This window comes from Copidosoma floridanum, unplaced genomic scaffold (genome assembly GCF_036245765.1).
Source record: "Copidosoma floridanum isolate Cflo_tuat_1 unplaced genomic scaffold, Cflo_Japanese_pri ptg000001l, whole genome shotgun sequence".
In the NCBI taxonomy this organism is placed as follows: Eukaryota; Metazoa; Arthropoda; class Insecta; order Hymenoptera; family Encyrtidae; genus Copidosoma; species Copidosoma floridanum.
Genome location: NW_028321878.1, coordinates 3279562 through 3296220, shown reverse-complemented (window position 1 = coordinate 3296220; position 16659 = coordinate 3279562). Strand labels below are relative to the sequence as shown.

General features: G+C 47.2%; 1 protein-coding gene across 1 annotated transcript in view; it reads left to right on the top strand.

Moving 5' to 3' along the window:
- Nucleotides 1–16659, top strand: part of CAP (Cbl-associated protein) — a 54249-nt gene extending 37590 nt beyond the window's left edge. Inside the window, exons 20-27 of the mRNA XM_089588792.1 lie at nt 13417–13621; nt 14513–14771; nt 15038–15149; nt 15229–15351; nt 15420–15574; nt 15652–15731; nt 15802–15900; nt 15990–16659. Of these exons, the coding sequence (XP_089444918.1) occupies nt 13417–13621; nt 14513–14771; nt 15038–15149; nt 15229–15351; nt 15420–15574; nt 15652–15731; nt 15802–15900; nt 15990–16059 (1103 nt within the window). The 3' untranslated portion in view covers nt 16060–16659. The remainder of the gene's footprint in view (nt 1–13416; nt 13622–14512; nt 14772–15037; nt 15150–15228; nt 15352–15419; nt 15575–15651; nt 15732–15801; nt 15901–15989) is intronic.

Sequence of the window (16659 nt, the reverse complement as noted above, 5' to 3'; positions counted from 1 at the left end):
GCCGGCTCGGGAAATGAAAGTCTTTACGAGAGTTTGTTGTTGTTGTTTATTTCCCAACTTTATTTTCAACCCAAATCTCGATGGAGATGATCCGGATTCTCCACCAATTACCGATGCTATATATTTTCCATCATGTACGCGTCGTTGCGCGTAAACAGGTCGTCATCGATCCCATTCTTTCTCGCTACATCTTCGAGCGCATTCATAAAAACCAGCGTCAATGTGTTTCCTTGGACAGTCAATAAGAGTGTATTTTCATTATCTTATCTATGACGTTCGGATACACACATGAACGCCCAAGAGCCAAGAACAAACGCTCCCATTGTGGATTATAACGGAGCAAACATCGGTAACACCGAGCAAACCGTATGAGTAGGTATTTCAAAATGTTGATGACTCCAGCTAGTTAACACAGCTCCAAAATACAAGTGCAAATAGAGCGTTCCTCGTAAACTCGAAATTGAAAAGTGACTTTTTTACCGAAAAAAAAAGAAAGAAAGAGGAAACAACCCGTAAAACAAACGAACCCGCTCGATCGACCGAAAAATCGTTTTGGCAGCGCCTCCGGGTAACAAAGTTTTCCGACCCACTAGTGCCCCCCGAACAAAAAAAAACAGAGCCAGCTCAAAAATACCCAGCAAAAAAGTCCCACTCAACGGCCCAATAAACAACAAACGGTACATATACGCGCAATTAACAAGGCGCACCACAACGAGCACTTGGCGATCTCCATCTCTCGCGAGCAATCATCGTCCGACCTAATCGCAGCGAACGAGTCAATTATCGGCGAAAAGTTAAACTCTCCGCCGAGTAATATCGGTATACGTACCCATACTATATAACGCTGCACTCACTCCCCCGCTACCGACATTGCATACCTATAAACGTACACTGCGAATAACACTGTTTGATACACGTATACATATATTATACATGCACGTTACAGAGTAAAACAGCACTCACGTACACGTGAGATAATACACGCGCGTGCACGTTTATATATGATGGCAAAGTTGGAAGGAAGGTACCACGTGACCGGGTATAGAGCTACCACTGTTTGCTCGCGATATATTCGCGGCAGTGTCGGCGTGGGACATTCGGGCGAGTCTCAAGACGCTCGGCGCCCCGAAACCTTCGTTTTTTCGGGGGACCCTCAAAGTTACATTTTTTGTACAACAAAGTTGTTTTTTTTTTTTTTTTTTTTTTTTTTTTTTTTTTTTTTTTTTTTTGCAAGTGCACTACTGTGTCTCGTGTATGTGTCCGTGAAAGTGCGCGAATGCTCGTACTGTTGATTTCACTGTGATTTGCTTTGATGGAAAAAAAACGAAAAAAATTAGAGATAGTTGCAATGACTATACATATTATCGCTCTGCAAACGCCATTTGAGTTTTTGAAGCTGCCAAAGAGCGAAGATTTATTTTTCTTTTTTCTACGACTGTGGTTGTATTTTTAGAGATGATGGAAATAAAATTTCAAGTGAATACTCGAAAAATACGCAACCCAGACGCTCCACTTGTACAACTGATAACATTATAATTTATCGAGCTCAAGTTACGGGCACTTGCCGGCTCTGACCAAACTCTTCATTTATATACTTACGTATGCCCGCACGTTCGAAAATAGATTTTAAATTTGAATTTTCTTGCAATAAAAATCGAAAATTGTTTGTTCCCCTCTTACACGATCTTACGCGTGATCGTTAACACTTGCCAGATAAGGCGTTCAAGATTATACCTCCAAGTGGTGATATACCTGCCATATTGTACGTAAAACGGTGACAATTAGAAGGAAATGTATGTCAAAAAGAGCCTCACCCTTGCTGATGCATACATGTATATTTGTACATGCCAATAAAAACCTCGACCCGCACCGCTCAAAAGTATGCTAATTCGCGACTGTACGCTTACGTCTTTCATTGAGAGCTGAGGCTATACTATACAATAATACTCGTTATAGCAACGTCAGCACGCGACGCACGGCCGTGTCACCCCGTCCCGTCCTCCACATGGCAGCGAAAAAAATTATACATACCGATTGGCAATGCAACGCGTGTATGGCAGCCCATCGCGCGTGCACGGCATAGACAAACTAAAATCGCACCGCGCATAGGGAATGTTTTGCACACGCGTATACTTACCTACTTTTCGTTCGTTTTGAATAATCTTTTTTTCTTTTTTTTTCCTCCAAGTATTCTTTATTCTGTTGGTTTAAGATATTCACTGTCGCGTATTTGTGTACAGTCGCGATGCAAAGCGACGTGTTTGCGAAATTTTACCGATAAGAAGCCGCAGCTGGATGGAGGAATGGCTCATCTCGCTTACGAAATTTTGAAATTTATTCACCGTAGGTGATAACATTATCTTCTTAGCGCGTCGAGGCGTGTTTTTCAAATCGTCAACTATGGTGATGTACGTTTTTTTTTAACATTTGGGCAACATTTTTCACATCATACAAGTGTACGGAGCACCTGTTCCATACTGTTGCTCCGATAAAAATGACACCCCCCCCCTCCCCTTTGCCATTACTCTAATTAAGCTCATTAAATGCCAAGGAATACGACGAATTCCTCGCGCGTCGCCTAATTAACACTTGCACGCGCCACAAATGAAAAAGGGGAAAAAAATCACACGCGTGAGAAAACAAACAAACGCGGGTATACGACAATCGGAAGAAGTGTGCCGAAAAAAAAAAAAAGTTAACCTTCTTCCATCTCCTTACTTGCTCCAGTTGCCAATTACTCTCGCACTAGGCGCCAGAGTTTGTATGCAGCCTCTCGAGGGATTTCACTTTTTTCCGCGCGTAACCCCATTCACTGGCATCATAAACACGCGCGCCTTTGGGTGTACAAAAATTAATCACGCGTCGACGCTTGCGTGGGTGTGAAAAATACATCGTTCTTCCCTCTGGCTCGTTAGAGTAGAATAAATGACACGTGCTCGGGAGGAAAAGGGTACAGCTCCGTAAAAGTAGCTCGTGCACTATGGTAGACGGACGGACAGGTGTTGCCGCTCACGCGTATATATACCCGTTCCCCGATTTTCCTTCCCTGCGTCTACCATCTCAGCGACAGCTTTTCCTCCATTCATGTATACTCCTGCCCACTTATTCTCGCGGTTGTATGTATATTACACACATGTACTCTCGCCTTATAATTACACCCGGGAGCTCCGTTACACCGCGTGTGCCGCTCATTTGTCGAGAGACAAAACGAACGGAGCTAATTATTACCTTGTAAATCTCGCTCGTTTGCTTTCCATTCTCGCCGGCTGTATGAATTAACGCACTCTTTATTATCACCGGCAGAGCTGGAGAGGCTTTCGCGAGCGTACGCGGATGAATCGGCGCTTTTTTCCGCTCGAGCGCGGTACTTTTAACGACTTTTCGAATTTCAGGGTAGTGAACCTTTTTTTTTTTTTCCTTCCTCCCCAATTTTTTACCTCGAGGGGGGGATTCTTGAGTTTTTAAATTTGCAAAAGTTATAACCAACAGGAGCAGTTTTCGCGAGCTTGTTAATGCATTATAAAACCCCGAGTCACTCTATACCTGAATTTTTTCGGTGGAATCGGATGAACTCACACGAGTAACCTGTTGGATTATTTTCCATTCAATCAAATGTAATACACCCATCCGATTGTTTCGCGCGTGAATCGTGTGAATTCCATCGGCGCGATATGCCAAGGCAATCAAAAGGAATGATACGATGAATATTTTTGTACCTGCTGTATTTCATTTCGATTCAATTTTAATTACCAGTTTATACATATACAATAGGATAACATACACGTAAAAAAAAAAAAAAACGCTCGCGCTTTCACCGAAACTTCGCTTAAAGTATACCCCTCGATTTTTGCTTTCATTTGTGTATAAATAGTAGGTAATACAAGCCCCTCGTGCATATATATATCAGGGTGTCGAGCAGACGGGCCGAACTCAATTACATCGCGAAAAAACTCAATTTTCCATCGAACTCGAGCGGTTCGGTGCGCCTAAAATACACCCCATGTACGTACATGGCTGTTGATTCGATCGGACTGAAATTTTGTTGCAATAAGTTCGCGTGGAAACTCAATTTCTGCTCGTATACATGCCTACGTGTGATATGATGGAGTATGATGCAATTTTCTCCAAGAATCAGCGCCCCTTTGGTGCAAATTTTTTTCCAAGGAAATTTTACTCCGACGCAGCTCTGATTCGCCTTTTGTCGGGCAATTAACACGAGCAAACACAACTCGACGAAAAAAAAAAAATGGGAAAAACCTCCCCAACACCCGCAATTTCGATGGAAAATCACGCGACAACAAGGGGCGTCAGCGCTCGAGCTGGAAAATTGCAGGCAAGTGCCCATACACCCGCCCCACCGTGATAGCTTCCTGAACACGTATACACCGCACTCGGCCAAATCGATCTGACCTTGCGCTCGCCCGAGGACATCGCGATAGTCGTAACGCGACTTTGCTGTGCACCTACATAAACGTTATTACGACACTTGCGTAGTCCATGAAAACTGAACTTCCAAGTCTCTCGGTATCACTATACACGCGACGAGTACACGTTATTTCTGTCCCGCTTCAACGACACTACACGTACCCAAACACCCTTTCGTCGCCTGTGCTGTAACAATATGACATCACTGCAGCGCTCTGGTGACATTTGATGAGCGTATACACCTACTCATCTCTGACATGGTCATACTTGCGTGGCGGACGCGCGTGGGATGTACGTTTCAGGCGGAGCTTTTTGGGCCAGATTTTCGTGCCCTCTGTACACGCCTTACCGTGTTATATGCTTATTCGTTGATAATCATTCTCGCATAACTCTACTAAAGTTCGTACCGAGTTTTTGAGGTCACGGGTTATAATTTGTAAGTTGCGTTTATTTCCGAGCTTGAGCTTTCAAAGGTATATGCTTGTACGTTACGCGTGTGCCGGTTGGCAGGGAAATTATTTTCGACGACTGTTAACGCGGTGATGCATCAACGTCACGAAAGCCCCTCGAAATAGAACGTTTTGAAACTATTTCGGGATCAAGGATTACCAAAAACTCTCGTTTACGGTGTTACGCGGCACATCGACCGGAGCACCCTATTGAAATTTAAGTTGTAGACTCATCCCGAGATTAAATCGTAATCGCAAAATCGTAAAACTTACTCGTTCCTCAAACTTGGCTCGTAGCATTCAATCCGAACGGAAAAGCTCGGTTACGTTTTGACGATCTCCTCTCTAGCTGCGATAACTCGGGGGTGAAACAAACAACCCAAAAAACCATTCCTGTCGCGCAGCATCCGGAAGAAAAACTCGCGAATCTATCGCCGGCTGCACATGGACCGTAAAAGTGTGCATAAAGCGCAGCGCTCGACTCTTCGGGCGAGAGATAGGGAGTCCTCCCACCGGGTCCTTTCGGTGAAAGAGAAAAAGATAGTTGCGTCGTTTGCTCTTCGATCCGATGCCGAGAGCGGATGAGAACCGCCGCGCGGAGCAAAACATCGGGTCGAGGATGCAGGGAAGAACAAAGGAGAGCGATGGCGTGTATGTGGGGAGCAGTACTTAAAGGCAGCGATGAAAGTTCGCTTGGTCTTAGATCCGCTTCCTTTTTCCATATGTAACTTTGTTCCTTCTCTTTTGCCACTTTGAGTTATATTGGGGGTAGTGGTGTGTACAGTACAGTACGGGGTGTCTAAATTATTGTTGGATTTGCCCGGTTATTGTTTCGAAAGAGCCCCGGCTTCGTTTGTTTTATCGGGGCGTGTACTTTTTTCTTTCGCTTGGCCGAGCTCGTTGATGAGCTTTTTTTTTTTTTTTTTTTTCAACGGCGTGGAAAGTTGAAGATGACTTAATTTTTTAATTTACCATCAGGATTACTTCAGCGCGAGTCGAGGGGATGAAAGGGTTGCGATATTTGAAAAACATATATGAACGTAAAAAAAAAAGTTTTTCCGCGCATCAGTGTGGTTCAAAGACCAACTCGTTTGATCATTTCTAAAGGACTTAACAAAAATAAAAAATTGATCTCTTGACCATTTATAAATTTGCAACAAAAACAATGACTTTGCAGGAAAAATGTAGAGCGCAAAAGCATTTTTGACACAATATATTCAACACGTTTGCGTTATCGTTAAATCCGAGTTTTGAATGAATATAACACATTGTTTACATTTGTACGTGACGCAACATCAATCCATCCCTTTGAAACACATTTGTGGATACATAATAATCATAAAAATAATATACCGCACTCTCTATACACACACACCGCAACTAAACTGCAATGCATTATACATGATACACATCCCGGCGAAACTTTTCGCTCGTTAGTTTTTCATTAAGCCTCGCTGTGTAAAATATGAAAATGTAAATTACTCGTGATGGTATAGCGCGCGCCCGTTCATTAAGAATTATTCAACCCGCAGAAACAATGTTAAAATACTGAAGCCCCCCGAGTTTTTACTTTTCCCCCCGAAATTACCAGCCCTTTGAATTTTTGTGCGCGGGGCGACGGGGGCAGCGGATGTCGAGTGCCGGAAAAAAAAAATTAACGCTCCCTTTAACCACCGTTGGGTGGAAGCAGATGCCGGCAGACGGGCGAAACGGACACACGCGCACATCCTTACCTGTACATGTACAATATAGCCCAACAGAGCGTCGAGTCGTGTATATACAGTCCTCTGTATAGTGGCGATCCTTTGGCGCGAAGGAAGAGGGGCCATTGTCTCTCTCTTTTTCTTCCATGTGTACCCTATCTCCAGCTGGTTCGACGCGGCCCCTCGAGGGACTCTCCTCTCTCTTTCTCGGCTGTTCTCTATATCTTCTTCTTTCCGAACAGAGAGGGGCCCCCGGTCGTTTCTGGAAGGCAGTGCCGCCTCGGCTATCGGCCCGCTCAGCACACCCACGCGCCTCTCGTCCTCGCGTTTTTTTTTTTCCCCCTTTCTTGCTCTGTTCTCGCTCTCAGCATCCGAGCAACGAAGGTCACATCTACGTACACGTATACACATTCATGTTGTATACACTCGAGAAAGCGCGTCGCGGCAGACTTTGGTTTCGCGCGTCGGTTTGCAGCTCCTTCTTTTTTTTTTTTTTTTTTTTTTTTTATAATCAGTGCTGTGTTTGGCATAGCTGCCTCAATGTGTAAGATGTGCAAACATGGGGATGAATGAACAAGAATCGGGTATTGTTTTTCGTTTTTAACCAAAACCGCGCAATCAGCAGTGAAATCAACGGTACTCGCGTTGTTCCGATTACTACATCCGCGGTCGTGAAAACATGACGAAAGTGTCGTAATTGCAGCTCATCGACTCGGCTTGTTATGCACGCAACAAGCCAACCTTACCAAATTGCCGGCACAGCCGATTGCGTGTTATCATCATACCCCGTGCTATATGTATATGCCTTGAACACGACGTTGAACTCAATCCGATGCGGAAGGGAGTTCGGGATTTGGTGAGCATTGACGGAACATGTCCGAGCGTCGATCGACGAGAGTAAAGTATAAGTGACAGAGTAGCCCCGCGATGGTCACCGAGAAGCCACAAGGGGGGAGCCGAGTCGAGGATCCGCGCCGGTTATCGCGGCTCTCCCGCCGGCTGAGGATGCGCTCGGCCGGCCAGCTCCAGAGATTCGAGCGCCACGCGGTGCAGCGCCGGTCCATGCCCGAGATCCAACGGGCCGACCTCGTCTACCTGAGGATGCCGGCCGACAACGCGGCTAAGCCCTCCCGCTGCGAGGAGGGACTGGACGGCTGCGAGTGGAACGAGCCGCGGACCGAGTTCGAGAGGACCTACTTTGGCGACATCCCCGACAACCAGCCCCCGTCGCGGCCCAAGGCAAACAGCAAACTCGAGGAGGAGGAGGATGAGCTACCGAGGCGGCCGGACGACTACGTGGTGCCCCACAATCCCGAGTTCCGCACGAGCCGAGACCGACTGCATGAGATATTCGAGCACAACCGGTACCTCAGGCGCAAGTTTTTCGCCGACCTGCCAGCGACGAGGAGCGACGACGGTATGGGTGGCAAGGAGCACGCCCCGGTCAAGTTCCAAGCCGATTGTCCAAAGCCCGGGGGCTTGGGCTTCGGGAGCACGGAGACCCTGACGAGCCAGAGCAACCAGTCGGCCGGGAGCAGCACCGACGGCCGCAAGTCCCGGGCCGAGTTCGACACCCCGGACAAGGAGCCCGAGAAGACGCTCACGTACTTTGGGACGGATCGGTACGGCGGCACGTGGCGGAGCGCGACGGGAAAGCCGGACAGTGACGGGGACACAAAGTACTTTGCGAGCTACGTGCGCGTGACCGAGACGTCGTCGGAGGAGGAGGAGGAGGAGGAGGAGGTGGGCCGCGAAGACGCCTGGGCGGGGCTGGAGATCGGTAGGGGTGGCTCGTTGCGGGGCAGCCGGAGCCTGTTGGAGCTGTCGGCGGTGACGAGCCACCGGCGGGAGACGAGGATCGAGAGGATGATCCGGCGTCGGGGCCAGGGTGCCAACAGGTCCTGCGGGGACTTGAGCTCGTTGCGGGCGATCGAAGGTGATGCTGGTGGTGGTAGCAGGTTGGTGTCGCCTAGGCTGGTCGGTGACGCGCTGGCTGCCTCGAGGGAGCGGATAGCCGAGGAACCGGAGGAGGTTGTTGCCACGAGGACAGACAAGGACGGCGATTGCTGGGGACAGAGCGCGCCGACGCCGGAACTGCCGGCCGGAACTACGCTCGCCTCGGTTTACGGGCCGATACCGTACAGTCAGTACTCTGGTTGCTTCTCCTTTTTTTTTTTTTCTTTTTTTCGCTCAACTGGTTCAACGTGCTTGAGGATCCAATCTTGGCTTCCTCGCAAATTATCATCCCATTGTTTTCGAGAACGAAATAACCCCCACCCTTTGATGAGCATCAGAGCCAATATTTTTTTTTTTTTTTTTTTCTGTAGTTGCCACTTGGAAAAGGTTGTTACCACATCGCAATCAGGGATCCGCAGATATAATGCCCTCTATAGCTCGGTTGTAAAGATGATCGCCGATGTAGCTCGGTACGTCTACACGTAAGGGGCTTGATCCATCAGACGGTCCCCATTAAACTTTCATCGCTCGAATTAGCTAGAGTGGAGTCTTGCCGTCCCATCCCTCACCGGGAGGCGGACGGATTAATAGATTAAACCTAGATTGTCAATTACGTGATGTCGTGCGCGTCCGCAAAGCCTCTCCCTTCCACTACCACGTGTTACTATATGCTGTATATTATTAACTGACTGCGGTTATATATATATGAGACTGGGAATAGCACCAATGTATCGTTTATAAGCTGATGGTAATGTACACATCGATGAACAAAAAAATATATTGATTAAGTAAGCTCTCCGTCATAGTACCCACTTTGTTTATCCGATGATTATTATTATTTTTTTTTTTTTCTTACCCATTTAGAGAGCCGTAACTTTTACTTAATTGTAGGTTGCGAATTTTTTTTTTCTTTCTATTATGCGCCTCAACTGCTCGAAGAAACAGATACGTGCAATCTGGATTATCAATCTCTTCCAGGGGACTGTCGTATTATTTGTTGGTTCGGTAATTTTCTTCTTTTTTTTTTTAACGGCAAGCCCTGCTTGCACGAGAGCGAGATTACGCAACACACCATGCAAATACATAATAGATGTCACGTGGGTAAGGGAGGGCAGGCAATTTACGAGGTACAATATCATGGGAGATATATATTTATGTATACATCGTAAGGGGGGGGGACAAATGGTATTATATTTTATTGGCGCTGATTAGAGGGGAAGGGAGTTAATTTAACCAAGATCGCTGGCGCGAGATAAACACCGATTTATCCGATAGCGCTTGAGAGGTCTGTGGGTGAAAACATAGTTTTTGGCTCGATTGTTTTGGAGAAAAATTAAGGATTAAAATATATATTCATAACGGTTAAAGTAGATGCTACCGAGTACGGCTGATTCATCCTCTGCCAATAAAATAACTTTTCCAATTCGGGGGTAGCATTTTTTTTTTTTTTTTTTGAGATCAATCTCGTATAAATGCTATACCTATTCACCTCCGAGGAAAAAAAAGCTTCGTGCATCTACCTGCCCGCGACCAAGACACCATTACGCAACCAGAATCCGAGTGTACACAACAGTGCGGCCGTAAGTGCACGGACTCAACTCCCGCACGGAGCACGGTATATATATATAAGCCAAGTAAGCTCACCGATAAGTCCGAAGCAGAAGCCCGTGTGCTTATAGGTATATACCTGTGCATAGAGGTGGAGTGTATTACGGGGTCAACGCATGCACCGGTGGAAGGGGGACGAGACAATACTGCAGAGCAGAGCGAGACAGAGGAGGCCTTTGTTTAGAATTTACGCGAGTCCAACTCTTAATTCTCTCTCTCTCTCTGGGCATTGGACTATATCGGCACGGTAAAAGTATAGAGTAGGTATATATATACGTACTAGTGCAGCGTATCTCTCTCTCTCTCACTGGTGGACGCGTATAGTGCCGGTGTCATCGGTGTTTGGGGCGAGTGTCTGCGTATATGCAAGCTCCCTTTCTCTCCTCCCTCGTGTCAGTCCGTCCGTCCGAGCGTCGCAGATCAATCGGCCGACGACCGGCCCTCTGCTTAAACGCGCCCGAGAATCGTTGGTACAGTATAGCAAACGCGTGACGAAACGCGGCCGCTCTCGTTTATCATACGTGCCAAAGTAACGCTTCTCGTGTATAATTGATGTTACCTGGCTCTTACCGTTGCGACTCTACTGATAAAGGAAAGAAAAAAAAATGTACAGCCAACGCCGTGGCTCATTGAGCGATCGACCATCGCCACCGTGCACCGTTGTTTCTTCTCCTACCCGCGGAGCTTTGAGCGACAGTGTACTACCTAAGACGAAGACGCTTGCGTGCTGCGGAAAAAGTTAGTCGCTGTTGTGCCACAGTGAGGTGCCACCTCTACACCCCTGTTTGTCCGGCGATGGCCGTAGCCCGACAAATTCGCAACTACAACAGTCGCGACTCCGCCAGAGCTTTCACCCAAGTTCGAGAAACTCGCGAGCACTCGGGTAATTTCTTTTTTATTCCGTTTCTCCGACGCTAGCGCCTTTTCCTAAGGGGGGTGATGGGGTTACAAATGTTTGTCCGACGAGAGAAAACTTGGATACTTGTTTACTACGGGGATTTAGTTACGGATGATCGGTAAGCCGTTTATTTTTCCGCTTAAAAAAAAGCACGAGCAAACTCGTCGGTGGGAAATTGCGATGAAAAATCCCGTGTTTGCTTATATGGCCACGTGCAAATGCCAAGTTATCGAGCTCGCAACGGTGTATATGAGTACTCCGAAATTTCAATGAAACTCGCGCGAAACTACATCATATATTGTATATAGGTACAAGTGGATCCCGTCTCAACCCCTATCCATCCAACTCCCCTCTGCTGTTCATAAGTATATTTATACACTTGACTGGGGAGACGAGAGCAAACAGAGTCCCCGCGAATCCGTTGGAGAAGTAAATATCAAAAATCCAATTTCCATCCGCGCGATCACGCGCAGGCGAGTGTCGTAACGAAAACAACCGCCATCCCGAATTTATTAGCGCCATCGACTCCTCCGTGAGACGCCAGAGCGAATTTTCTCTGTTTACTCTCCACGGCGAGCGTTAAAATTTAATTGTAAGCTCGTTGGCAGCGTATCAGCCAGACGATGATGTCTCTCTCTCCGTTAGCTCCCTGTCGTCATCGGCAATAGGCACTCGCCCAACAACAGACCCGAAGCCTTAGAAAGCCGAGCCGTATATACTTAATGCACTTACTCGAAGAACGGGGCCGGGTATACTCGCTTAAGTGGGCCACGCTTATCTGGCGATCCAATTGTCCATACCTTGGCCACGTATAACACCCGCGATCTGGAGAATCCTTTCAGGGGGAGGTGGGTCGGGTTTCGTTACGGCGAAGGGGCACCGAGTGGACGCCAAAGAGATCGGGAGGACAATGGGTGTTTTATTCGCGTTTGGAGTTTTCAGTCCGTGACGTTTTTCTTCTCCTCTTCCTGTACCTGCTCTCCCTCCGGTTGCGGGTCCTGTGTGCACACAGTAGCTCCGTGCAGTTGTCGAGATGTGACCCACAGAGGCTGGCTTTGGGGTAATGAAGTGCGCGAAAAAAGAAGAAAGAAAAAGATTAATTCGAAAAAGCAAGCTTTGACCCGTGTACGTTGTCATCTCACCGCACAGATGTCAATGTTGACCCCTCGTTTTTTACATTCACTCAAACTAATGCGACGAAACGAGCTGTCATCCCTTCGAAAGCACGGCCAACTGTACATAACGGAGCTCGTGGTGAAACGGACGAGACACATTTTCATGTATAGGTATATAAATATACATGTGTACAGGGAGAGCCATCCAAGCCAGTCGTGCGCGACGATTCCCGCGATCCTTTGTTTGCCGGCCATCACACTCGGGTGCGGATGGGCCTCCGAACGAGCGCGTGCGATGCGCGCGAATTCCACCAATTGCAGCCAATTATAGAATGTACACACATGTTCTTTACGCGGGGTCGGTGTCCGCGGCACCCTAACACTGCGTATGCGTTCATTAAGCGACTTATTTTAAAATTTACGGATAATTTTCTTTTTTTTTTTTTTTTTTTTCATTACTTGGGCAAGTCTATTTACCCTCCCTGTCTTTCTCCACATAGGCAGTAAACTTGTACGCAAATGATAACCAGATGCTAGAGATTCTCTAATTGATTATACGTACTAGCTCCCGCGAGGATTTCACGCGAGCGCGTATACCATATAGGTACATGGGTATACTGTAAAAATATAGGAATCTTGACTCATGAACTGAATTGATGTACAGTATACGCACATAGAAAGGGGTAAAGGTTGAAGCAACTGCACGTTTGTTTTACCATCTTTCGAATAAACTCATGTGTGGGTGTGTGTGTGTGTGTACGTATTAGTACGGCAGCGGAAGCGACGCTAAAAGTCTGCCGGGCTTGGCTAATGAGTGCGCTACAATTGTGCACAAGCAAACATGTACAGATAGAGCCACGACGAAAGTGCGACACTCCGAGTTTCCATCCGAGTGTGTTGTTCACGCATATACACATATATACATGGTCCCCCTCTCCACCCCCATCCCCCCGGGGGGGGACTTTACGAGGGCTGTTTCGCGCTTTTCGTAATTTTCGCCGGACTCGGGAAATAAAAGTTACAAGCTTTGTGTGCGTATATATATAGAGTTTGCTGCTCTCGTCTGCGCTGGTTGACTATGGTAATGTTGTTTCTGTAAGTGCAGCGCGAAACTCGCTAACTCTGTATCATCGCACTATACGGCCTCTCTGTTTGCTAACGAGAGACTATGGGGGCCATTGTTGTTAAGTAGGTATTGCGTGTAACGTATATTTATGATTTTTTTTTTTTTTTTTTTTTTTTTTTTTTTTCTCTACCAACAGAGTCGCCGAGGCGGTATGTGGAGGGCGAGGTGACGATCCATTACCGCTCGCCAGTGCGCTCCGAGGCGAAGGAGCCGCTGAGCGAGGAGGAGCTGGCCCGGCGCAGTGCTGACAATATGCGCCGCGTCTACCAGGAGGAGCGTAGGCGCAAGTACCTCCAGGAGCTGCACGACATCGACTCGCGCCGGCACACCGACAACTTTGTGTGAGTTGATTTTTGTTTTTTGTTTTACTCTCGAGGTCGGTCAATTCATGGGGACAGTCGAGTTTTGGTCGGACGCGTGAACGAAATTTTTTTTTTTTTTTTTTGCTCGGCGCTTTGAGAGGAGAAAGAGCTTCTCTGCGTGCGCTGGTTTTTTCTGATAAATGGAGTCACCCTACAACTCCCTTTCGATGGCCAAAGTGAATTTATTTGTTTACATGGTTTCCTCGTCCCCCTTTTTTTTTTCTTTTATTTGTACTCCTAGAAAATCGATGAAAGTGCTTACCGGACGAGCGAAATCTCGTGTTTGCCAAGCGAGGAGTCGCTCCGGTGCGAAGTTGTCGGAAGCAAGGCAAACGAAAAAATCCAGCTGGTTTGAGAAAACAGTCCCTTTCCACCTTTTTATTTTTTATCATAGAAATAGAACATTTTATAAAAAGATCGCGGTTTTTTTTTGTGCAAATACGTAGCTGCACTGATAATTGAGATTTTTCAAAACATACCATCTGCGGTAATCCGAGTGCTTTTACCCATCGTCGCAAATGGAAACGCCTGCATTGTGGACTTGTGTGATTTTAAAAGTTTTAAAATGAAATTCGTTCAAACATCGATTAATTATAAAATTATGAGAAAGTCACATTTACATCGTGTCTGACCATATTTTTCTTGATCTACTACTACTATCATATAGACATGACCATTTTGCGTCACAAGATCATAAAATTTATTAAATTTTTACAAATAAAAAAATCAATCAATTGTTTCACCAGCTCTACTACCACTAGGTTTATTTAACAATCGTAAATAAGAAAAAAAATCAGTGCTGAATGACTGCAGCCTTTACTTGAGAAAACTGTATTTTCAACCCAAGCCGATGAATAAATAATTTTGCAGACCGTCGCAAAAGTCGCCGATACCATTGAACCGCTACGACGACTTTGTGGACGACCTGAGCTACAGAAGCCGCTCCCAGGAGCAAACGCCCGAGCCGCGGCTGGTCGCCCGCGCCCTGTACAACTTTGTCGGACAGACGCAGCGCGAATTGACTTTCCGGCGGGGAGATTTGATTTTCGTGCGCCGGCAGGTCGACAAGAACTGGTACGAGGGCGAGCACAATGCGATGGTCGGCCTCTTCCCCTTCAATTACGTCGAGGTGAGCTGTACTTTTGTGCCTCTCCCGGTGCGATGCAATTTCGAACTCTGCTCTCGCTGTTATTGGCTTTTGCTGTCGTCTATATAGAACCACTCGCTGTCTGTCTGTCTCTCGAGTGACTTATTTATTTACCCCATTGTGTTCGACAAAGCGAAATCGATATGCTCGCCCGAGTGGTGAAAGAGGAGAGAGAACGAAATTTTGGCTTTGCTTGGATAGGGAATGGGCCTCTTTGGAAATATTAAATGCTTTTTGGTCCTTTGCAGATTATACCCTACGACGAGATCAGAACTCTGCCAAAGAAATCCTACGAGGGCCAGGCGCGCGCAAAGTTCAACTTTATCGCCCAGACGAACCTCGAGCTGTCCCTGGCGAAAGGTAAGAAGCTCTTTTTTTTTTTTTTTTCATCATCCAACGACACGTGGGTATGATTGTTTTTCTTCTTTTTTTCTTTCAGGAGAACTCGTGTGCCTGACCAGGAGGGTCGATGAAAACTGGTGGGAGGGTCGAGTCGGCAACAGAAAGGGAATATTCCCGGTCTCTTACGTCGACGTCCTCAGCGAACCCGGTCCCAGACCTGGTACGTTTCACGCGACTCATTCACCTTATCGGAAAGCTATAATTTTTTTTTTTTCTCTTAATTTTCAGAAACCCCCATTCAAAACAAACCTGTAGCCTCACCGGCTGCTCACAGTATGCTATCCAACGGGACGTCCAGCGGAAAACTGAGTATGGGAGCCCACCATTACTCGCCTACGCTGCCCGTCACTATCAACACAACCCAGCCCCATTATAATTCACTGGTATGTTTTTACTTGATTTTTTTTTTTGTACTATACTTTGATTTCTCCTCAATTGATAAAATTCAACGTCATTGCAGCCAAAGGGAGGAGTGGGTAAGCTACAGGTGGCCCCCGTCAATGAAACTCTGCACGTCGACACGCACTCGGAACCGATACCGTAAGCATATACGACTTTGTCAATAAATTTCTGGCTCCCAAATGCATTTATAATAATTGATTAATTAAAGGTACCGAGCGCTGTACAACTACCGGCCGCAGAACGAGGACGAGCTCGAACTTAACGAGGGAGACACGGTCTTCGTGATGGAGAAATGCGACGATGGCTGGTTAGTAATTTATTTCCCCTTTTTGATCCTCCCGGAATAACGCACATGTTGATGTATAATAATGAGCTGGTTTTGGACGTCCCGCCCAGGTACGTCGGCTCGTCCCAGCGCACGGGCTACTTCGGCACCTTCCCGGGCAACTACGTCGAGCGCTTGTGAGGCCGGCTGAACCCCGGGCCCTCGCTCCAGCCGGCGACCGAGCCGGTGATATCCCGGGCGCCCTCCTAGGGTCTGGCGGGGCGGCTGCCGCCCCAGGAGCCGCCCCCGGTTCGTCACGCCGAGAGACGCGGCTCCGCATCCTCGACCTCGTCGCGCCTCGTCGACCGTCTGATCGCCGCCCTCGTACCCAGTGCCCTGGGTAACTGCGGGGCCAGACGAGCCCGCTAAGACGGACCGGCCCTCTGCTCGATCGCGTTTCGTTGTCAGTCCAAAGATTGTCCGAGTGTGTGTGTGTGTGTGGAGAGTTCTCCCGGTTCGGCCCTCGTTCGCTGTGGCTTCGATCGGGAATCGACAGAGTGGGTGTATAGGTGCGTTGGGTGTTTTTCATTTTTCCGACTATTGGGAAATTGTGGGTGGGGGGGAAAAAAAGTACTGGGTGATTGACTGATCGAAGGGGACGAGGGACGCGCCGAGTCGGCGCTGTAAATACCGATTTTAAAATGAAGAAGAACAAAAAAAGAAAAATAACAGTCTTCCTGCAATTCTGAGCGAGTCTTGTACACCGTGTTTTATTTTGAATCGTCCGCGATTTGGGGACGT